The sequence below is a fragment of the Vipera berus genome (genome assembly GCF_964194415.1).
Source record: "Vipera berus genome assembly, chromosome: 2".
Lineage (NCBI taxonomy): Eukaryota > Metazoa > Chordata > Lepidosauria > Squamata > Viperidae > Vipera > Vipera berus.
This window is the reverse complement of record NC_138203.1, coordinates 135,345,981-135,370,210: the sequence shown is the minus strand read 5'-3', so window position 1 is coordinate 135,370,210 and position 24,230 is coordinate 135,345,981. Positions and strand designations below refer to the sequence as shown.

The 24,230-nt window shown below is 40.7% G+C and overlaps 2 protein-coding genes across 2 annotated transcripts in view; both read right to left on the bottom strand.

Moving 5' to 3' along the window:
- Positions 1-13,936, bottom strand: part of LOC308662827 (uncharacterized protein) — a gene marked incomplete at both ends in the record, with an annotated part of 37,757 nt that extends 23,821 nt beyond the window's left edge. The window contains 8 exons of the mRNA XM_081318972.1: positions 214-242; positions 1,983-2,203; positions 3,226-3,351; positions 4,960-5,124; positions 6,442-6,537; positions 7,751-7,811; positions 9,726-9,940; positions 13,487-13,936. Coding sequence (XP_081175098.1) covers positions 214-242; positions 1,983-2,203; positions 3,226-3,351; positions 4,960-5,124; positions 6,442-6,537; positions 7,751-7,811; positions 9,726-9,940; positions 13,487-13,936 — 1,363 coding nt within the window. The remainder of the gene's footprint in view (positions 1-213; positions 243-1,982; positions 2,204-3,225; positions 3,352-4,959; positions 5,125-6,441; positions 6,538-7,750; positions 7,812-9,725; positions 9,941-13,486) is intronic.
- A 6,743-nt stretch (positions 13,937-20,679) lies between these two features.
- The window catches only part of LOC308662825 (keratin, type II cytoskeletal 8-like), a gene marked incomplete at both ends in the record, with an annotated part of 62,707 nt that continues 59,156 nt past the window's right edge, over positions 20,680-24,230 (bottom strand). Inside the window, 2 exons of the mRNA XM_081318970.1 lie at positions 20,680-20,763; positions 21,337-21,432. Of these exons, the coding sequence (XP_081175096.1) occupies positions 20,680-20,763; positions 21,337-21,432 (180 nt within the window). The remainder of the gene's footprint in view (positions 20,764-21,336; positions 21,433-24,230) is intronic.

The following is a 24,230-nucleotide window of genomic DNA, read 5'->3' as shown; positions in this document are numbered from 1 at the left end:
CATATGGGCAGCAGTCAAATTCCATATACGCATTCAGTGATTGGTTTTGCTTCATTCTAATGATTCATGTTATGGAGTGGATAGGTAGCTTTTGTGACTGCTGTAAAAGAATTACATGATTCAGTGAGTGATTCTTAAGACATTTCCTGGGACTTATACTGAATGAAATTAAATGTTTGGGGAAAGGATTATAAGAAAGTTCAGATTCCTTACCCATCCTCACAGTTCCTCCTGTGCGTATTCTGTTAAAAGAAAGGGAAGGAAAAAACAGATACTTCTTAAATTGCATAGCCTTGGTTGCTCTGATATTTTAAAGATCTGTGTAATACAGGTATGAATTTTTCAGATTAGTTTTGACATTTCTACCAATGAGAAAATTCTTTAATAACTGAATGGATGATTTTTTTAAAAAATGTGCTTTTTAAAAAAAAAATCTCACAGACACAAACAGACAGAGAGATGCAAAGATGCTTTATAACAAAGAGCAAATGTCACATATCTGAACAATAAAACAAAACTGTTGACTTCCATATATGACTTGAAACTACAGCCACTGGCCAGCTTGGCTAAGCATTCAGAGAATTCTACTCTGGCTTCATCCAGAGGGCAGCAGCTTTATGTGAAGAAGAGCATTCTGCCTTTAGCTACAATGAACTAGTACATACTTGTCCTTACATCATTTCACATCATCCCACTGAGCCTTTTATTATTGTTGTTGTTGCTGTTGTTACCATTCCCATGCTGCAAGAGGCAAGGACGAAGGCAATGAGTAGCTAAAGACCACATAACTGGCTGAAAGTTAAGGTCAGGGTTAAGACAAAAACCTAAATTCTAGGAACACACGTGCTGGATTGGATCAATGACCCATCTAAACCAGGATCCTGCTTGCACCAGAGCCAACCCGGCCCCTCTTGAATACTTAGGAGTAAGAGGGCAGCTCAGAAGCAGATTCTATCTGTTCCCTAGTAGCTGTCAGACACACGCAGCTTCTCATCTTGAAGAAAATGCAGGTATCTTTGTTCTGATGCCTTTTACTGTAAAATAGTATGTTACACAACTGATAGCTGTCCTGGATACTGATGGATTGATTACTGTCTCACCTTTATTACTTTACAAATTATTCAAGGTGGCGAACATAGCTAATACGCCTTCCTCCTTCCTTTTCTCCCACATTATGAACCCTGTGAGGTGGTTTGGGGTGAGAGTGGGTGACTGATCCCAAGTCACCTTGCTGGCTTTCATGCCTAGGACAGAAACAGGACTCAGAGTCTCCTGGTTTCTAGACCAGCACCTTCACCACTACACCAAGCTACACGAAACTATTCTTTCGCTCTTAAACCAACCAGCCAACTTGGTTGGTTTAATCAACCAAGATAACTAAGGACGACTTAAGCCTTTCTCACTTATAGAATGAGATGAAGACAACCTAAGAGAAACTGGGCCCCTCCTCCTCCTCCTCCCCCCAATACATTGTCTGGACATATTTGTGCAAGGACTGCTGCAAGTGGGGACATATGGATACTTCCTCCTATCTCATTTCCCTGAATAAACAGACATGTTATCAGAACTATAGTGGCTGAACCCATTTTATGATGAAGAATAACCTTCTAATGTCACTCAGCCCTGTTGTTGAGGCAACTCAAAGCCACTCCTCATTTAGTAATTGTGGCACAACAACAGTTGGGTGAGAGTCTGTTGCATTGCATGACAAGCTCCACTCATTTGGACATGTGTGTGATATCAAGGCACAAAGGAGCAGGCTTTGTCTGACCATAGCAATAGCAATAGCACTTAGACTTACTGTATATACTGCTTCACAGTGCTCTACATCCCAATGGCACACTGCTGCTTTTGTCAGACTGAACTATTTAACATTTACCATTTAACACACACCCCGCCAACATGGTGGCCGCTGCTACTGAGGGTAGTGCCGTAGTAAAGAAAACAATCCATCCTATTTTGAGATTATATTTGAGTATTACCTGTTCTCTTCTCCTACCAGCATTGTGTTGTATGTTGCAATCTCAATATCCAGGGCCAATTTGGTATTCATGAGGTCCTGGTAATCCCGTAAGATGACAGCCAATTGATCCTTGGAATTCTGTATGCGATTCTGAAGTTCTGTTTGCTTTGCTCGGGCATCTTTTAGTGCACGGTCTCCTTTGTGTTCAATATCCCCAATGGCTATTTGCAAAGCAGCTGTCTGCAAAAAAATAAAATAAAAACAATTCCATCTTCTATTCACAAAACTGCAGAAATTATTTTATGGTCTCTGCCTTATTTCCAGTTGATTCTAAAGCCTCCTTTTCATATCCTTCCAGCTCACCCCCTCCCATCCCTCTGCTATTATACCTGGCAGCAATAACAAGAATGAGGCCCGTTAAATTCTCACACCTCATGGCTGGGTTCTGGATGGGAACATTTGAAAACAGGCAGGGAAGAGGAAAGATTTGATTGCTTGGTGGATGGATGGTGGAAGGAATTGAATTTTTTCCCCCTCCAGTCCAGATTAAAATCTAATCCATTGAAGAAGACTTTTTTGTGGAAGATAGATATCTTCGCTGGTGCAACAGAAGAGTGAGCTTTGTGCTTTTCATTGCAGCTACAGTATCAAAGAGGTACAACTCTCCTTTTTGTAAGTAAATACTATGTTGTCTTTGTACCAATGAACTTTGAAATTTATTTATTTTAATTCCATTTATATCCCGCCCTTCTCCGAAGACTCAGGGCGGCTTACAAGCTTAGCAGTAGCCTTCATTCTATGTATATGCCTGCTTATTAGGGCTTTCACACACACCCCAAGCGGCATTATTACAAAGTCAGCTTAATTGCCCCCAACAATCTGGGTCCTCATTTTACCTACCTCGGAAGGATGGAAGGCTGAGTCAACCTTGAGCCTGGTGGGACTCGAACCTGCACTAATTGCAGGCAGCTGGTGTTACTTAAGGAGGCATTAGCCCACTGCTCCACCAAGAACTCCCACTATAACTCTCATTAGTGGCCATGCTAATAAGGATCACTGTGAATTGCTGTTTACTAGCATCTACTGCCTACCTCAGTTTGACATAATTCTTGAGCCCCATGTTATTAGCACTTGACCCCATGGCAGTAAAAACAAAAAACAAAAACCCACCATCTATATGGTATGTTATATATCGTAAGGCCAATGTATTTACATTTTGATCTTTAAAAAGGCACCTCAGGGAACAAAAGGATTTTTCTGACCTTTTTCTTCTCAGTATCTAATTTGCTCTGCATCAAATGGACAAGCCGGTTCAACTCAGTAATTTCATCACTGGTTTTTTGCAGACTTTCATGGCACTGGCATTTTTTGTTCTGAAGATCCTCAATCTAATAGCCAGAGAAAAGACAAAAGAGCAAGGGATCTAGAAGCATTAATGTTGCCACTTTATTGGCTGTCAAACTTCAGTGTCTTTAAATAGAAGGCCATGGGTTCCCTTGGGCAAAAGTCCTTTTGGGAACCAGCAGCTCCATCCTCACCTGTAAACATTCTTGAATCATCTGCCACTGTACAATTATCCAACTATTCAGATTTCATCTGAAGGGATTAGCTGAGTCACAAAGTTGCAAAGTGACATATTTCTGAGATCTTCTCTAAGAGAGTATCACAGAATGCTTAAAACGAAAAGAGGATTTATTCAAAACAAGCCACAAGAGCTAAATAATTAAGTGATTCCTTCCTTTCACTAATATATCCAAATATAGGCAGTTCAGAACTGCCTTCTATTGTTTCTCCACCCCCACCCCAACCCTTGTTATAAGCACTTCTTAATAAATGGCCTTCTCAAAGCTATTCTAAATGATAAACCTGAAATAAATACAATTTGGGGATGGGGTGATGATGAGGTTTGGGTTTGTTTGCTAAATATCCTGCTGGATAGAATGTAATCCACTTTGATCCAGTGGTTGAGGCGCCAGGCTAGAAGCCAGGAGAGCATGAGATCTAGTCCCTCTTTAGGCATGAAAGCTGGCTGGGTGACTTTGGGCCAGCCTCTGTCTCTCACCTCAACCCACCCCAAAGAAAACTGAGATTCATTTGGTCCTACTATTTAGAATAATTTGTTGCACTTAGACCCAGGTTGCAAACATTAAACACCAAATGTTGAGTCTTGGAGTTGTTTTTAAAAAACAAACAAACAAACAAAACCCACACAAATACATATTGCAAATATAGTACCTGCCTACTCCACCATGACATCTTAGTATACTGGGCGAGAAATATGAGTTTTTACATTATATGCTAGAGCTAGATCATTACTTGGATGGCTAGTACCCCCATCTATTTTGATTCATTAGCGAGGTCTTAGTTTATTACTAGGATTTTTAGAAATACTCTAAGCCATCCTAGTAATGATCTAGCATATAATGTAATATGCAATCAAATAAACATTACAATGTCTGCAGTATTAAGCTGGACTGATACCACATATGAAAATGATGTCACTTTATTTCACACCCCTGTGACTACCAGTGCTGATATTTACAGGAATAGCAAAGGCTCAGTCATTGAGGAAAAGATTAGTGAAATGATATGAAAATTGTTTCATCATATCCACTGATTTGGGTATTTTAATTGGCCCACTTTGACTATGTTATTATGATATTACTATTCTTATAGTTACCTACTAGGCTGAATAATACATTTGATTAACTTACAATTAATCAATCTTTAGCTTTGCATGTGTTTTGGGGTGGGCAGCTGCCAACAGTGCCAAGAATAGCCTTGTTAGAAGAGCATTGACAGTATTGTGCTGATTTGGAGAAAAGGCTGACGGAGCATCCTTGCTAATATGAAACCTACAAACTAATTGTTGGCTAACAAGAAGATGCAAATCAGAAATTGAGACATGATAAGTTCTGGTTTTCTTTATTTTCTGATTACCTAGTTGAACACTTAAAAAAATGGGAAGAGTCAGCCACCCATACTTGGTTTCATACCTGGTTTTGATAAAAGAGGTTAGCTTCTTCCTTGCTTCTTTGGGCAATGTTATGATACCAACTATCAATGTTCTTGATGAGGACATCCATGTCCAAATCTCTGCTGTTGTCCATATTGAGCATTACCGATGTGTCAGAGGGATGGCAATTCAATATGGAACGTTCCTGGAAGTACACAGAATCTGCTTGAGATCATAACTCAGCAATGGAAGTGACATTAACAGTCTCTCTAGAAAATTAATGGACCAAAGTTACTTGCACATCTAATTTCTGAGCAATTGATGGCATCGATACATCATTTTAATGAAGATCACTTCTGGCATGCACCTGATGTGAAGCCTATCTTTCTTTTATGTCACACAAGTCTCATCAACACTTTCAAGCTCAACTAGCAAAACACTTCATATTTTTTTTAATTATACAGTAAACTCAAGGCAGTGAATATACCTAATACTCTTGCTTTCCATTTACCCCACAACAACAACTCTGTGAAATGGTCTGAGAAAGTAGGACTGACCCAAAGCCCCCCCCACAGGTGGCTTTCAGGCCTGAGGGAGGCCTAGAGTCCACCATCTCCTGATTTCGAGGCCAGCACTTTGACCACTACACCAAACTGGCTTCATAAAAATCATATACATTCTCATACAAATTGTACAAAAATTATTTGCAGGGTCACAATTACAGTAAATCCTAGAATCAAATTCCAAAAGTTCTTTTAAAAAGATTGGGGAATTGTCAGAGGAGTATGGGAAGCCCATCACTTTGCTCTGGAATTTTTCAGTAAGTAAGGGCACCAACAGACCTATTTTGCCTTTTAATTTAATTTTTTTAAGAATCAAAAATTAATAATAGTATTGCAGCATTTTGCTACTGAATGTGGGTGTTTTGATACACATTTCAGAACCAGAGGCTGCTGTTTGCTCAGCCCTAGCAGCACATTTGTTAATTCAGCTATAGCTACCTGTCTAAATTTATTCTTCCTAGTTGTATTAAAGCCGACAAAAGGAGATCCAAGGAGCTTGTTACCAACTGGACCTCTTTGCCCTTCCTGTGCCTCCAGCATGGAAAAAGTAGAGGAGTGTGGCAATCTAAAAGACAGTTTATGTTGAAAAAGACTGATCCCTGCGTGAAATTCCTTCATAAAATAATGGCAGCGGGATCAGTAAGATGGATGGATGGATGGATGGATGGATGGATGGATGGGAGGGATATCGTTTTGTATATGGGACAAAATAGGAGGAAGAAGGAATATTAGATATGTTTACTGGCTTGAGTTATTAATAAAAATAATAAAGGTGGAATATCAGTAAAGTAAATAAATATTTGGCATTTCCAAAGTCCTTAGGCTATGGACCTAATCATTACTTTTTTTCAACAATAACTCTCCAGTAAATATACCTAAGCAATCAGTGATATGCAGTGAAAATTCTGGTACTAATGCCTTAAGAGTTGTTTCTCACATTGCAATTTGAGGATACAGACCTCTGTAAAAAAATACTTCAGGAATTCTTTATTCTCCATCAACAATTCCCTCTTCAGTTCCCGCTCCTTCTGTTCTTTAAATTCATTATCTACTTGCTGAAGGGAGGAAAAAGACACTGATAAAAAGATACGTAACTTCAAAATCAAAGCGAATACAGTAGCCATGAGAGGTTTGATTCCAACCTTTGGGAAGAACATTTACCGGTAAAACAAAATGGAGTCTGAATCTTTGTATCACAGAACTTCTTTCAAAGTATTCAAAAATGGGCTGGGTAAGATAAATTTGGTAAAATGTATTTTGCTGCAATAGTAGATTCCTGAACTTGGCAGCGAGTAGAACAAGATAATCTCCAAAGACTCTTCTACTCCTTATATTCTGTGATTCTAACTTGCATTTTGAATTGTTACTTTGTTTTGTATTTGCTACCATAATTTTTGTGCTGTGCAGTACACACTGGTCTGATTCACTTGTTATGCCTGCTCAGAGGCCTGTTCTTTAAGTACAAAATAAATGGGATGGGAGCACGTTCTCCTGTTGGGCATGTGCATCCATAACAATGCATCCCTGAGCATAAGAACCTGATATACACAGCAGCAGACAACCAAATTACAGCTTTTATAGAGAATGACATTCACAGTCATAAACCCGTCTCTGTAAGAGCTTGCCCTTGAGGCCATAGGTGTCCCTACCTCAAGGATATTTTGTAAAATGGTAAAAACAGTCTTCTTCAAGAGAGCCCTGGCATCTGCCTGAAACAGCTGTTTGAGTAGCAGTATTTGTTGGTTTTAATGGTTTCATTTTAGGGATATGTTAAAGCAGTTTTGCCTGAGTGTAATCTGCCTGGAATGGTGATAGGAGAGATCATATATAAATCAATAAGGGAGCTTTTGTTCTCTGCCTTTTGAAAGCCAAGGACCTATACAGCAGGCTGTTCTGTGTTTTAATGCATGGACATGCCCAGAGTCAGCCACTCTCTGTGTGTTTGGTATGAACATGCAGACAAAACCACTTAGGAATGAATAGACCAATCTGTCAGTGGGATTATAGCTGGCAGAATTCCCAACCAGATCTATGGAGTTAATCGGGAAGATGGATTCAATGGGTACTGTACCTTTAAAAACTATGGAATGTCAATGAGAAATCAATGGGCATTGTATGCTCTGCCTATCGAAAGAAATAATGATGTAAGTGGATCTTTTCTACTAGAATCAAATCAGTATAGACATTTCCCCTATTTATTCCACTGTTTGTACTAACATATGTGGTTTTATTTTTTAAAAAAATGGGCAGATCACTTGACTTACTCACCTGCTTGAGCAGGATAAACTCATTCTCTAAGTGTTCTTTTCTATTATTCTCCTCTTTATATCTTGCAGAATATCAAAAAACAAAAGCAGGGCAGAGAAGAAAAGAAATCAGTTTAGTAATAGTTCCTTCTTTCATTTGTTTGGTTTATATTCTGCCTTTCTGCTAGACGTTCAAGACACTGTACATATCATTCCTCCTCTAATTTTACCATAACAACAACCCTATAAAGTACTGAATAACTGGCCCAAAATCACCCAGGAAGTTTCCATGGCTAAGGGCAGCCTTCAGTTTGGATTGTTTCAGTCCTAGGTCAGCACTTAAACCAATGTGCTCCACATTCTACAACAGGGTTTTTCAACCAGTGGTACGGATACCACCTGTGGTACATTGGCACCTGGCAGGTGGTACGCGACCATCCTATAAAAGTGGTAGCAGGGGAGGGGAATGAGCTGAACCGGTGGCAGCACCGCACAAGCCCGAGAGAGAGATGGCTGGAGCTGCAGGGCTGTCAGGGCTCAGCAGAAGCGCCAGGATCAGCGCTTCTTCGGGGCTGTCAGGGCTCAGTGGAAGCACCTGGATCAGCGCCAGGCTCCAGCTGGAGCTCGGTGCTGATCCTTCCGCTTCTGCTGAGCTTAGAAGAAGCACCAATCACCTGGAATGTTGCAGCATCTCCAGGGTCTTGTGATTTACATTCAGATGCTTGGCAACTGATTCATATTTATGATGGTGACAGTGTCCCAGGGTCATGTAAAGTGACCAAAACCTGCTGCAACCACCCAGCAGATGGGGGGGAATAAAAACCAAACATCCCCCCACCCCACCCCGCTGCCAATCTTCAACAGAAATGCTCACAAAAATAAAAACCTCAGACAGGAGGAAGAGCACCGCTGGGCGGGCAGGCGGGTGTCTTGCTCGGCTGTGGCTTGGGGGGCACTTTTTTCAGTGCCATTGTAACTTTGAACAGTCACTTTTTCCTTTTTTGGGGGGTCATCAAGTTTTTGACACCTTGCTAGGTGACTGGTGGTACTCGGATATTGCCATATCCTAAAAGTGGTACAATGGGTGAAAAGGTTGAAAAACCCTGTTCTACAATACAGTGCTAGTGATTCCCTTTCAGAGAAGAAAATGGTTGCTAAAGTTGTTTGGCATGAAGTGGTGAAACAATAAATCTGTACAATTTCAATTTCTATTCCCCCAATATTGTTTTTGAGCCTATAGGGACATAGACATAGCATCTGACTGCAATTCTTTACAAATATCCAGGATCAACAGTATACAGTAGTCACTTTAAAGAATTGTGGACAGGAACATTTATATCTGAGGTAGTCTTCAACTTACAACATCCATTTATTGACTGTTCAAAGTTAGAATGGCATTCTAAAAAAAAGTGATACTTAGAACCATCACAGCATCCCCACAGACACATGACTAGGTGCTTGGCAACCCATATGTGTTTATGACAGTTGCAGCATACAGGAGTGACATGACCACCATTTTGTGGCCTTCCCAGCTGACTTCTAACAAGCAAAGTCAATAATGGAAGCCAAATTTGTGTAAGGATTGCATCATTCACTTAATAATTTGCAATCATTTACTTAACAACTGTGGCAAAAAAAGTCACAAAATCTGGGACAACTCTATTATCAACTGCCTTGTTTAGCAATAAAACCTGTGGTCCCAATTTTCATTGTAAATTGAGGACTACTTGTGCTTAAAATCATTTGAAGATGGAACCCAAAGTGCTGCCCAATCCTAACTGAAGCTAACTTTGCAATATCTTAAATTTGTCCCCCTTTTTTATCCTTAGCTTTTTCCCCCCTCTCCTCTGAGAAGGAAAAGAAGCAATATCTGCAACCATGTTCTACAATTCTCTCTTCTGGGCGAAGAGTTTTCAGTGGACTAAGCATCCTTCAGCATCTGTTCACTGAAAAGAATAACCACAACGCATGATCAACCTTCTTATGAGGTAGCTTACCTGCATTGGTACTCCTCAATCAGGTCCTGCATCATTCTCTGCTGGTTTTCTAATTTATTCTTTTCATTAAACATATAATCAATTTTTTTTCTCAAGTTAGTGATGTAGTTTTCAAACAGAGTGCTCAAGTCTTTCTTAACCATTGGCATCTTCTGGTTTTGCAGCAGTTCCCACTTGGTTATCAGTATCCTGTTTCTTTGCTCCAGGCTTCTGACCTAAAATGCAGAGAGAATAAAGTTTGGTGCATTGGTGATCAATTCCCGAGGCTTCGAGAAACAAACAGTTAATACGACATTTTAGACTTTGGCTACGAAAGGGGCACCTTTGAAACTACAAGACTCACCTGTCCTATATTAAAGATATCCTAATTCAACATGCCAAATTTCTCCCAACCTAATGTAATTGTCAACCTTACTAGGTAGACTAGACAGGAACCATGGCAAAATGAGCTAATTCTACTTTATTGTAAAGCTGCATCACAACAGAAACTTACAAGTCTGAAAGTAGAATAGAATAGTAGCCACAGAACTTAGGGAAGCCTCTTGTTCTGCCCATTATGCAGCTGCATCCTATTGTCTCTCTAATTTGACCATTCTCCTAGGCAGCATCTCTTTGCCCAATGTCATTCTCTCATACCATTACATCAGCCCTTATTTATACCATTTTTCCCCTCTGCGTTAACAAAAGCCCTCGGGGATCTCTCCCAAAGTCTTCTCTGCAGATACAAGATGGTGGAAAAGAGTGGGGATTTCAGAAACCGAAGGAGCTTCCTCAATGCCATCTAGTCAAGTAAAAAATTGGACATGTGGAGATTGAGCCCAGCCTCAATCTCCTTCTACCACTTTAGGGTCATACTTAATGCAGTAGTGGAAGACCCCCTCAGAGGTTGGAGGCCTTCTCTCCCCTAAGATTGAATGAGCCAAAAATGGCTCTGTTGAAGCAGAAGGTGCCCCCAAACAAAACAGATCTCAAGGCAGTGACTCAGGCACGATAACAATAAAGCCCCTTCTCTGTGGGTTTGTAGGAGGAGTCTTTGATTTGTTAATGAACTTGCTATTCTTACATGTGGCATGTTTGAGTGGCTCGGTGAATGTCAGTAATTCCCTGAGATAACTCAAGTAAATGTATTGATTGTATATGCTGAACATGAAGCAAAGAAGCTGATGGAATGGAAGCACCCTTGCTCAGTCTTCTTCACATCTGCTATCAAGAGTCAGGAATTCCTGGAAGCACAAGGGCTGTATCAAGGGAAGCTCTCAAGGATGGAGAGCCCTTCCAGTCTAACTGGCATAGGCTTCTAATGTCCATGAGCTGATTTTGCTTAGCAAAGATGGGTCACGAACGCAAACCTAGTGTGGTAATTTGGGTTTTAACTACTAAAACAGCCAGAAGCTTGGATTAAATTGTTCCTCGAGGAAAGCCACACTCTGATTATACTTCTCACTAATCTAGTCAGGATGGAGAACATCAGGATGATAACCTAAGTTCAAACCTCTTTTCAAGGTGACTGAAAGACTTTGGGCCAACTCTCATCCCTTGAATCTAGCTTTTAGAGGATGTCTATATATATAAGCGGCTATGTTAAGTAGCTATATATATATAAGGTAAAGGTTCCCCCGCACATGCGTGCTAGTCATTTCCAACTCTAGGGGCCGGTGCTCATCTCCATTTCAAAGCCAAAGAGCCAGCACTTGTCCGAGGACGTCTCCGTGGTCATGTGGCCAGCATGACTAGATGCCAAAGGTGCACGGAACGCTGTTACCTTCCCACCGCAGTGGTCCCTATTTTTCTACTTGCATTTTTACGTGCTTTCGAACTGCTAGGTTGGCAGAAGCTGGGACGAGTAACAGGCGCTCACTCTGTTATGCGGCACTCGGGATTCGACCTGCCAAACTGCTGACCTTCTGATTGACAAGCTCAGTGTCCTAACCCACTGAGCCACCGCGTCCCTTATATATACAGTACAGTATATATACTGAGCCATGCTTACATCCGGGTCACAGATATAAACAAACATATGTAGAAATGGCATGACTGAATTTAACTATGCTGAACAAATCAATTTTTATATCAAAAATATGTGGAAGTAGATTGCAGTATACTAAGAATTGGGAAATTTATGGTCCTCCAGGTATTTGTTCCCATCATCTTCTGTTTTGAAAGTGCCAGCTGGGCCTCCTGGCAGACTTTGTTCAGTAACATCTGGACCACTTGCTCTCCAGTCCTGTGTTGTAGGTCTGCCAGTTTAATTTGCTGGTGAGCGAGGTTTCATTTAAGGATGAGCACCATTAAGATGTAACCTTTGCTACAAATCACCCCCATTGCCTTGGAAACACTGAGCCTTACTAAATATTTTCCAGAGCTTTGAAAACATTAACCTCCTTCGATTGCTTCAGCTTTGATCTAAAGCCTGGAATTAAGAAGGAAGTTTGCAAACAAATGCTTGAAGGAAGCCCCTTGAAGTTCAGGAAGAAAGATTTGCATCTCTCCATATGGTGGAAATAATTGTGCATCTTACAGTGCCTTTCCTTGGGCTATTTCTTCTTTTTTCCTGTTATGAATTATAGGTGCAGGGAACTAACCTCAAACAGGGCTGTTAGTGCAGAATTGAATCTGAAGCTTCCGCAGAGGCACTGAAAAGTAGCTGAGAGTTCAATCAAGACCATTCAGTGGAAGAATGTGACACAAGTAATGCTCTTCCACCTCACCATGCTGCCAAAAAGCTGAGAACTTCTAAGGCCCTCTTCTTTATCTTCACAGCGCCTCTATGCAATGCATTAGGCTAAAGACAGTGAACGTCAAATCAGTTTAAACTCATGCAGCTTAACTCAGCTCAGCTAAAGAAACAATTCAAATTCACCTTCTTTGTTAGGTAAGATTGAATATTGTGTGTGTCTCTGCGGTTTCACTCTAACACTATGCTCTGATTGATTAGACAGATCAATCTGTCTAATAAGCGAGGGGAGGGAGGGAGAGGAGACCTGTTGCTTTTGAAAATGTGCTGTCTCCCTTGTCTGCTTTTACATAAAAAATAAAGTATAGCAAGAATTCCAGACCTAGAATTCCAAGCATAGAATTCCCAAATAATACATAGTTTGGTCCTCAGTGTAATAACGGGATGTCATTGATGTAGCCCATTTCAAACATCTTCACATTCAACAACTCTGTTTCACTAACCTCTCCAAAACACTTTTTCTTTTTTTCCCCACTGGGTCAGTTTATCCTTTGCATGAATGCCTAGACCAGGGGTAGGCAACCTCGGCTCTTTTATGACTCATGGACTTCAACTCCCAGAATTCCTGAGTCAGCACAGCACAGGAAGGCCATGAATCATAAAAGAGCCGAGGTTGCCTACCCCTGGCCTAGACCATGCTAAATTCTAAACCTGTTAACAAAACACAGTTGCTCTGTGTGTGTAACATGCTTGATCCAAACAAATAATCAATATCACAGTTTTAGAACCTGGCTTGGCTCCCACCATACGCCGAATCACAAAATAGATAGTTCTGTGTCAGCCTCCTTTAGAGACTATGAACCATTTGCTCACGATGTGCCACGCTGTTTGGCGAGACATGTTTAAACCCAGCCTTGGTGTCCCAAATCCTGATGCATAACATATTCAATACCTCCTGGAGTGAGATAACAAAACTAAGGAGATATTATGATTCTTGCCTTCAATCCCTGAATATTCAGCCATGTGTGTAGTTCCTTCTGCCTCAATTGGAGGGGGGGGGAGAGGAGGAAGGGAAGAATTAACTTACCTTGTCAATGAAGCTAGCAAACTGTGTGTTCAGGTCTTTCATTTGATCCTTCTCTTGGACTTTGACTTGATGATCGTGTGGATCAACTCCCAGATAGAGAGGTTCTAAGAGATGCTTGTTAATATTAACTTCCAATAACCCCTCATTTCTATAGCTTGGCTTGGGAATGTCTGTGTATCCGAGATTGCAGGCATTTGCAAAAAAGCCGTGGTCTGTGACGCTTCCCATATCCGAATGACTACCACTAAGGCTTTTTGGCTGGTGGCTCATGTAACAGGAGATCCTGTGATTTCTCCCAAAGCTATGGAAACTTTTGCTGCTGTTGCCTCTCTTGAAAGAACAGTTGGCTGAGTGGTTTTGCGTCCCATTGATCTGGATCTCATCATTGCAGCCAATGGATGAGACTGAAGATCTTCGGAGGTTGGTTTGAGGAAAGGGCTGCTGGTCCATTGTGTCAAAAGAGTGCTTGGAGGACAATGGGAGCCACAGGAGGTGAATGAAGGAACTCCTTTCATGCAAGACTTGAAGCAACTCCTTTTATGCAGAAGGATAGACTGGCTGGCAATGTTAATTTCGGGGTCTGCCTAGCCTAGCAGCGAAATCTTGATCCCAGAGGCTGTTGTAGGAAGTAAATGAAAAAGGCTGGGAAGAATAAAAAGGCTCAGGAAAGCTCTTCATTTAGAAAGGTTGCCAGTCAAGATTTCCCTTATAATTGCTTCCCTTTTATTAGTATTTTCAAGGTAGCTGGAAGGTCTTATGGTCAAAGCATTTTTGGAATGTGAAGTATTATCTCTTTCTTACCTTGTGTATTTTCCATGCCAAAGGTTAGGCTTTCTTCTCTGGTAGTGCCCTTAGTTTGGATGCACAGAGAGCATTCCATGTTCCTGCTATACAGTAAATAAATTGATAGCAATATATAAGTAGTCCTAGATTTATGACCCCATTGGGACCAGACATTTGGTCATAAGCTGAGACATCCACAGGACCCAACCAGCTCCCAAAATATGGTGATGTTACTGCAGGATAAAGGGGACAGCACAGTGGTGGGATTCAAATACGTGAACAACTGGTTCTCTGTGTGGATGCCGCTTCCGGAAGTCCGTTCTGGGCCTCGGCAACAAAAAAATAGCTACTGGTTGTGCTGAAGTGGTGCGAACCGGCTGAATCCCCGCCACTGGAACAGCACAATGTTTTACAGTGATGAATAATGCTTTATGGGCTCTAAAGCACCTTTTCTGAGGCTGTAGTAACTTTGAATTAAACAACCAGTTGTAAGTCAAAGTCCTTTTCTTCCCTCCCAACTCTGTGGCAAGTAGAAAGAAAGGTGTTCAGCATAAAGGCGAAACTGACAAATCCCCCCCATCAGTTTCATCACCAAAAATATTTACTTTGTATTCTGCCTTTATTTTCTGTAGATTATATGCAGAAGGAGATTCTGCATTCATAATATTCCCTCCCTATTTTTGCCATAATAACCCTGTGAGGCGGGTTGGGCTGAAAGAAATAATGAATGGCTCAAATCACCCAGCCAGTTTTCATGCCTCAGGTAGGACTAGAATTCACCATCCTCTGGATTCTAGTTCAGCACCTTAACCACTATGCCATACTGCTAAGCTTGTAAGCCGCCCTGAGTCTTCGGAGAAGGGCAGGATATAAATGGAATTAAAATAAAATAAAATAAATAAATAAATACTGCCTTTAAAAATTAATTGCAGAGGTTCTGGGGGTGGGGGAATCAGTTTCATTATCACTGTTTTCTTTTTCACTGACCAAACTTACTAAGATGTTCCAGAATGAACCATATCTGTTCTGAAGCTGACTGAAAGTTAACCAGTTTTGTATCCAGCTGCTATCCTGTTTCTCCCAAGAACAGGAACAATTAATTCTGATAAGAACTGAATAAATAGTCCCATTCCCTTGTTTTTACTCGGAAATTCCATCCTCATCAAATATGACACTTGACAGATGTGCTGCAGCATTTTTTTTTGTTTATTTATCCTTTAATTACATCTGTCCTATGCCCTAACATCTGGTCTTTAAAAATTGCATTATTCAGCATGTATTCTTCTCTAAGTACATGCAAAGTGGACAGAACAGAACAGCATTCTTTGTACAGTGTTTTAAAACATCAAAAATTGAGAACATGCCATACTTGCTTTTGGACAAATGGAAGGACTTCTTCTGACCTTTTCTTTTGAAGTTCCTCAGAAGAAAAGGGAATATTTATCAATTCTATTTTCTACCCCCTAACTTCACCTTCGGTGTAAATCTGGAGAATCCAGTTCCAGTGCATAAGACAGACCATTCCATTCAAGGAAAGCTTAGAAGTAATTCAATTCTTAAAATGTTTTCCAACATTATTGGTAATCATTAGTTTGGAAAACCAAAACTGGAGAATACACAGCCATGGAAAAAATGACTGCATATATTCATAAGAGAGGTCTAACCAAATTCAAGGCGTAATGGCTCCCTTGTATACAAGATACCACACAGTGAGGCAATTCAAGACTTAGAATATGCTTTTTTTTAAAGGAGAAACTGTTAAAATAGTTAAAATGACCTAAACAGAAATGAGTAATAATTATAGAACTTGAAAGAATAGTAAAGTTACTTAAGAAAATGACTTAAATAGCAGTTAGCAGTTGGAGAAAGAAGAAAATAAAGGAGAGAAAAAAGGACAAAAGTGGAGAGCTATTTGAATGCTTTTCCTTATAGACAGTTTTTCATTCTTTTGCTTTTTCTTAATTGTTACATCATTTGAGTTCCCACTAATGTACAACCCTCACCTCAATGTAATTTTTATCCAGCAGCAACAATAATTATATACAATTAATTATTTTATATGTGCTGCAAACAGAATAGAGCTGGAAGGGCCCTTGGAGTTCTTCTAGTCCAACCCCCTGCTCACGCAGGAGACCCCATTTCAGACAAGTGGCTGTCCAGTCTTCTCTTACAAACCTCTAGTGATGAAGCACTTACAAACTCTGAAGGCAAAGCTGTTCCACTGGTTAACTGTCGTCACTGTTAGGAAGTTTCTCCTTAATTCCAGGCTGATTCTCTCCTTGAGTAGTTTCCATCCATTCTTTCTTGTCTTGTCTTCCAGGGCTTTGGAAAATAAGTTGACCTCCTCTTCTTTGTGACAGCCCCTCAAATACTGGGATACTGTATCAGTCACCCCTAGTCCTTCTTTTCTCTAGATTGGTCGTATCCAATTCCTGCAACCGTTTCTTCATTTTTTTCTCCAGACCCTTAATCATCTTACTTGCTCTTCCCTGCACTTTTTCCAAAGTCTCAACATCTTTTTTGCAATGTGATGACCAAAACTGGATGCCGTATTCCAGGTGTGGTCTTCCTAAAGATTTATAAAGCAGTACTAATACTTCGTGTGATCTTGATTCTATGCCTCTGTTTATACAACTCAGGATTATATTAGCTTTTTTTCACTGCTGCCACACACACTGCTGGCTCATAGTTGAGTGATCATCCACTAGACTCCAAGGTCCCTCTCACAGTTACTATTTTTCAGCCAGGTTTTCCCTAATCTATACTAGTATCTTTGGTTTTTCCTGCCTAGGTGTAAAACTTTGTTTTTCCCCCACATTAAATTTCATGTTGTTGAACAGAGCCCATTGTTCAAGTCTGTCAAGATCTTTTTGGATCCTGAGCTTGTCTTCTAGGGTATTCCTGCCAGATTAGTGTCATCTGCAAATTTGATGACTTCCAATCTGGGTCAGTCACCAGAACCAGAGGTTTGTCTTCCAAGCTTTCAGACTGGTGCTGGAGCCGAACTTCAGGGAACCTCTCTCTAGCCTAGAGAGAAGTCCCAGTCCCCATGTCCCCCCAGATTGGATCCTGCAACATTATCATGGGACACCTATATTCACCTTCATTTGTTGATGAGTTCCCCTTCTATTCCCTTATCTAAGTAATTTATAAAGATATTGAAGAGTACTGGGCCTAAGACAGAACCTTGTGATACCCAACTGCTTACTTTCCCCCATGTAGATGTAGTATTAAGGACTAATTGTTGAGTATGGTTTGTCAGCCAGTTACAAATCCATTTGGTGATAATGCTGTCTATCCCACATTTTTCTAGTTTTCCAAGAAGTAGTTTATGGTCTACTGTGTCGAATTCCTTGCTGAAGTCTAAGTATACTATGCCCACAGCATTTTGCTGGTCTACTAATTTAGTTACTTTGTCAAAGAATGAAATAAAATTGGTTTGGCATGATCTGTTTTTAACAAACCAGTGCTCGCTACAAGTTATAACTTTATTTATTTCTAGATGTTCACAGATCTGTTGTATTATTATTTTTTCTTCCTTCCCATCACTCCCTACTTCCTTGTTTGATTGGCTGTCTTGGGGTTTATGCTTAGGATTAGGTCCTAAAGATTACCCCCTCAGTTTTAGTTTAAAGCCCTTCAGATAAACTGAACCAGTCATTTTCCAAACACATTCTTCCTGATTGAGGGACCACCCATCCCTTGCCAGGATCCTTTCCTGTAAGTAATGTAGACCATGATCTAAGAATACATTCTCTTGGCAGCACCAGCTCTAATGCCAGTGGTTCATTTCTAAAACCTTTTGTTCCCTCATTGGATGTTGTCCTTTTGTTGGAAGTACAGATGAAAACACCACTTATGCTCCTAACTCCTTAACTTTCTTGCCAAGCTTCTTATAGTCTCTTGATATTGTTTTCAGGTTCATTGCCATGTTGTTCATCCCTACACAGAGAAAAAGAAAAGGATTGTACCCTGTGGATTTGATTATTTTAGCAAGGCTCATAGCTACATCTTTGATTTTTTCACTTCAGGGAGACAATACTTGCTTGATTTTCCAGTCTACAGTTCCCTGTTTTTTTCCCCCATGAGAAGTGAATCTCCTATCACCAATATTTGCCTTTTTTTCCTGGGGAAATCTGGGCTAGTTTCTTCCTATCACAGGAACACTTGATGATATCCCTTTTCAAGGTGTTTGCATACTTTCTTCAAGGGGGAGACTATGAAATCAATTGCCCAACTCCAGTGGGGCTACACTGGACTGGGCTGAACTAGATAGCAGGGTAATTACTCTTGGTTGTTATTTTCTTCTATGAATGACATGCTTTCATCAGTTTTTCTCTAAAACTTCATATACAGGTTCATTTCTTTTGGTAATTGTTTGTTCCTTATTATGTTCAGCTTATATATAGTCTTCTTGTTTAGGTTGTTTTCTCATTTTGTAGGTTGAGTCTCAGAATGACTAGAATTGCCTCTAGACCAGGGGTGTCAACGAAAAACAAGAAAGTCCAGTTGCCTTGTGAAAAAGCACCTTTGGGATAACTATGACCTGAATGACTGAGAATCTCCACAGAAAGAGAAAACGGTATCTCAGCTGAAAATAAAAATGTACTCTCAGCTTGTAGTTAGTGTAAGAGTATTTAAAAGTCTGCACATCGATATTAACGGAAAAAGAGGGGGGGAAATTACGCAGTTTATTCTGAAAAGTTAAAAAGAGTACAATTGGTATAATACAAAGCAAGAGACAATAAACGCTGGGTTGCTGTGATTTGCCCAGCTCCATTCCGCCCCCCGCTCAGCTTGCCTCTAGCTGCTCAGCTGGTCCACCGTGCTGCTCCCAGCTGCCCAACTGTTGCCACCCAGCTCTGTTCTGCCGTCTCTCATCTGGCCTCTGGTTGGACACACCTCCATTCTGCCGCCATTCAGCTCTGCTGCTCAGCTGGCCTCTGGCTGCCTCGACTGATTAATACTGACGCTGATGAGTTAGGGATTATATTACTATGTATATAATTATATTTATTATATTTATTGATAATTATATTTATATTTTTCTTTCTTTAGTTGCATTTTTCTGCTGCTTTTTACTTAACCATTTAAAATAAAGTGTTTTTTAAAAAAACACAACCTTTTGCAATTACGTCAGATTTAACAATATACCTACCCCCTGCGTCAGCCATGTTTTTTCTGGCACAAAATGAATTGGAAGAAGTACATTAATAAAATTAATGATGACGCAGCTATGCAGACCAAAGTGGCAGTGCTTGATTTTGAATGAAGGTATGCTTACTGTTTTACCTTCTCTAAAAATGCCAGCATTATGAGGAGCACACTGTTATTCATACATATTGTTTTAATAATTACATAGCATAATTACAGATTGCACTTGCCAATTTATTCTTCCAAAATGTTAAACAAGTGCAAATTAATGTTTGTATTACTCCTTTAAAATATTTCACAGATACAGGTCATTTGGTGCTTGAGGGAAGAATCTGCATTTAATTAAAATGCTTTGGAGAAAAACACTATGATGCAGGAAGCACAGGCAAAATGCTCGCCTCTGTTATATCTGTTCTCAGTCCTCCCTCCCCACTGCCTTCCACTAGAATTAAGGGCCCCTCACAACCCATGAAGTGACAGAGACCTCAGCCATGATGTCTGCTGTTTAGCATCAGAGCAAATTGGCATGGTTAGAAGCAATAGGGAAGCACACACACACACAAAAACACACAAATCCAGACCTGATTTGTGTGTTTGTGTGTGTGTGTGTGTGCTTCCCTATTATATAATTATATAATTACAATATATAAAAGATGCACCTGCTCTCTCGAACACCACACCACCCCATGTTCATTCATTCATTCATTCATTCATTCATTCATTCATTCATTCATTCATTCCAGGTTCCCTTGTCTCATCTATGTATGATTGCCAGACTGCCCTGGTTCCTTACATGAACCTTGTTAATCTAGCTGACAGCCAAGTGTCAGAACTCTTCTAATTTGTGTCATTTTCATATTTGAGGTAGACAATGTAGTGTTAGGGGGGTGTCTTTGCCCAAGGACTCCTATTTGTAAGATAGGTATCAGCTGGATTTCAACTTCAGTCTCCTGTGTCAAAGATGATGCTCTAACTACAATGCTATCCAACCGCTCTTCAAATAGCCAATCAGTCCGATACCGTGATAATAGACAAGGAGTAGACGACAGAGATGGTGATAGATGTAGTGGTGCCAACGTCAGGAAGACGGAGTATTATGAGAATCTGGAAAAGTACCAGACTTGAAAGAAGAACCTAGAGATGATGTGGAAAGTAAAGGCCAAAGTAGTGCCAAGTGGGGGTAGGAGCACTTGAGGTTGTGATTCCTAAACTGGGAGAGTGGCTCCAACAGATCCTAGGAGCAACGACAAGACTCTCTATCCAGAAGAGTGCAATGTAGGAACAGTGAAGATACTCTGCAGAACCATCAAACTTCCAGGACTTTGGTAGAAAATCTGAGACTGAGCAAGACACAAATTACCCATAAGGGTAGAAGGGGATTTTTTATATAGGACCCATATAAATCAATAAAATTATAAATAATTTTGTAAGCAGGCATTTCCAGTTTTAGACATATACATAAAAAGATTTAGATACTTATCTAAAAGCCTGTTTGAAAATTAGCTCTGTGCCGTGGTTTGTTGAATAAACCAGAATTGGCTGGGTTGGCATAATGCACTTAGTCAACAGTTATGCTTTATAAGCACAATGGCTAGGTTCACACAACAAAGTCACCTATAGCCAAACAAAATCACATGGCTTGGCAATTTTTTTCAGTCTGGGTATCTTTCTCAGGCCTGGACTTCAGGGCTCTGAATCCCCCAGCCAGCATGGCCATCCTGGATAACCTGGGAAGTCACCCTGCTTGAAGAAGGTTGGCTTAATGGGAAGTGGGAACACACTCAGCATCACTGCGCGTGCCAGACATGTTTTATTTATTTATTTGTAACATGGCTGCCTATCATATACAATAATCCTAGATGGCTCACATAAAAATCAATAGAACAACAACATAAAAAGACTTTATTTCTCACCACACCATCATGATAAGCCACACCGATATTTAGTGGCTCATCCCAATCATAGTCCAGTGTTGGTGGAAGAGACAGGTCTTCAAGCCCTCTAGAAGGCTAAGAGGATGGAGAGGGCAGCTACATCTGAAGAGGAAAGTTGTTCCAAAGGGTTGAAGTGGCTAAGGAGAATCCACACTTTCAAGATCCCAGCAGGTGACAGTATGAGGGAAGGGATCTGAAGCACACTCACTCTATCTGACAAGATGGGCAGATACCCTCAAGAACAGACAGTCCTGCAAATAACCTGGTCCTATGCCATCTAGGGTTGTAAAGGCGATATCCAGCATTTGTACTGCATCTGGAATTCTATGGGGAGTAAGTGCAACGCATACAACAATCATCTAAGCTGGGTAAACTATGAGATGTCCATCGTTGCTCACATCACTGCATCGTGGACTAGAGAGAGGCTTCACTTTCTCAGGGTCTTGCGGAAGAACAGGGTAGAACAACAGCTAATGACCCTCTTTTACCGGTCTACTATAGAGAGCGTCCTCTTGTATGGTATTGTGGTTTGGTATGCTGGTCTGACAGCCGCGGACAGGAAGGTATTACAGAGGGTAGTGAGCACAGCACAAGACATTGTGGGTTGTTCCCTGACACCACTGGATGACATCGCCAGGACTCGTTGCCTTGGAAGAGTGAGGAAGATTCTCAGGGATGACTCACACCCTGGACGGTATCTCTTTACTCTCCTACCATCCGGTAGGAGATATAGGAATATAGCCAGCCGTACCAACAGGCTGAAAAATAGCTTTTATCCGAGGGCTATTAGGCTTTTAAATGAGACATAATCTTATGCAGAATTGACTTGGGAGGCCAGTGTGTGGTGTAGTTGGTTCACATGGTGTGGTAGGATGGAGGGTTTGTTGTCACTGTGTGTTGGGGGGAGAGAGCACGGGGGGGGGAGGCTCAGCTAATCTCAATGTACACATGTTGTACTTTGACAATAAAGGTTTATTATTATGTAGCTTCTGGTTGACCTTTCAAGGGCAGCTCCAAATAAGTAATCCAAATGATAGCTGACTAAGGTGACTGTTACTATAAGCAAGTTTCCCCACCACCACCACCACCCAGGCTAGGAATAGATGCAATTGGTGCAAAAATAAAATAAATTTGGGCAAAGGCTCCCCTGGCCATGGCTGCAATCTGCTTTTTAAGTGAATACAGGAGAACCCCCAGGTTGCACACCAACCCTGCCAGGAAAGTGTTATCCCTCCACAGTCAAAGAGGTCACCTTTCCAGACCCTTTGGGATCAAAGCCATTCTGTCTTTCTAGAACTGAGCAGCAGCTGGTTTGTCCCCATCCAAACCCTCACAGCCTTGAGGCACTGGGTAAGCACTTAAACAGCATCCACCTGCTCAGTATTTTTTTTATTATTTTAATCCCATTTATATCCCGCCCTTCTCCGAAGACTCAGGGCGGCTTACAATTTAAAGCACAAATCAAATGTGCTTAGCAATAGCCTTCATTCTATGTATATGCCTGCTTATTAGGGCTTTCACCACCACCCCAAGCGGCATTATTACAAAGTCAGCTTATTGCCCCCAACAATCTGGGTCCTCATTTTACCTACCTCGGAAGGATGGAAGGCTGAGTCAACCTTGAGCCTGGTGGGATGTGAACCTGCACTAATTGCAGGCATCTGGTGTTACTTAAGGAGGCATTAGTATGAGGTGGAGATGCATAATTATTATCTGTATACCGATTATTCCACACCCCAGGATGTCAAATGCTGTCATCTAGTAGTGTTATGTAGATATTAAATTATATACATGTTGGTTGTGATACATGCTTGTACTTGTGGCTTGGGTTTTAGATAGCACTTATCTTCGTGCGTGCAAAATGGAGAAAAGGAAGATTCCATTGGAGGAAAACAGTACAAGTTTTAAAAGGAAAAGTTAGAGTAAAAATGTGATGCAATTGAAGAACATGAACATGGTCAAAGCAACCCTATGACAAGATGGAGTATCTGAATCTATAGTAAAAAAATAGTTTTTACTTGTTTTTGATAAATATTAACCATAAATATAAATTAAAAGTATATTTTCCTTTCTTTTAATGTTTCCTTTATATACATATAAATTTATGTATAAAAATATCCATTACCTATTTCCATTCAGCTGGAAGCAGGTACCATATTTTCTGTAGAAATGTCTCTGGAATAGTGTAAATTTAAATAATGCAACCATTAACTACACTAATCAAGACCTGTAACAGGCAATGGTATCAAAAGTTGATAAAAGATCCAGGAGGGCCAGTAAGGACATCACTACCATCCCAAGCCCATCAGAGTTGATCCACAAGCGCAACCAATGCCATCTCATAACTACAGCCTGGCATGACTCCAAGCTGAAAAGAGTCTAGATCAATGATGGTGAAACCTTTGGGCTTGTCATATCAAAAATTCAGAAAATGCCTCATTTGACTTTGCTGGCATGTCACCCCTTCCCTGAACAAAAAAGAAATGATTCTCTATACTCCTTTCATCTAGGCCCCTTTGAATAGTGGCATTCAGTAGCAATGCTGAGGCTGGGCCTTAATTACGGGTCCAGGCCTTGACTTCAGTTCTAGCACCACAACTGCCACTCAAAAAGGCTGCCACATACCATTCTCCAGAGTGATTGCCCTCATGGTCACCCACTTTTCAGAAGGTGTTCTGTTGAAAGGCCCTGCAGCCTACTGAAGGCTGTTGTGGGTCACATGAGGCCTTTGTTCTTCAACTGGATTCTAAGAATGCTCTTCCATAACCTCTGCACCCTCTCAACAAGTTCCTTTTAAAAGGGAAAGTTGGAAACTAAACAGAAGCTACTCAAGACTTTCAGGTCTCCTGAAAGGAGGGTCTCTAGGATGGTGT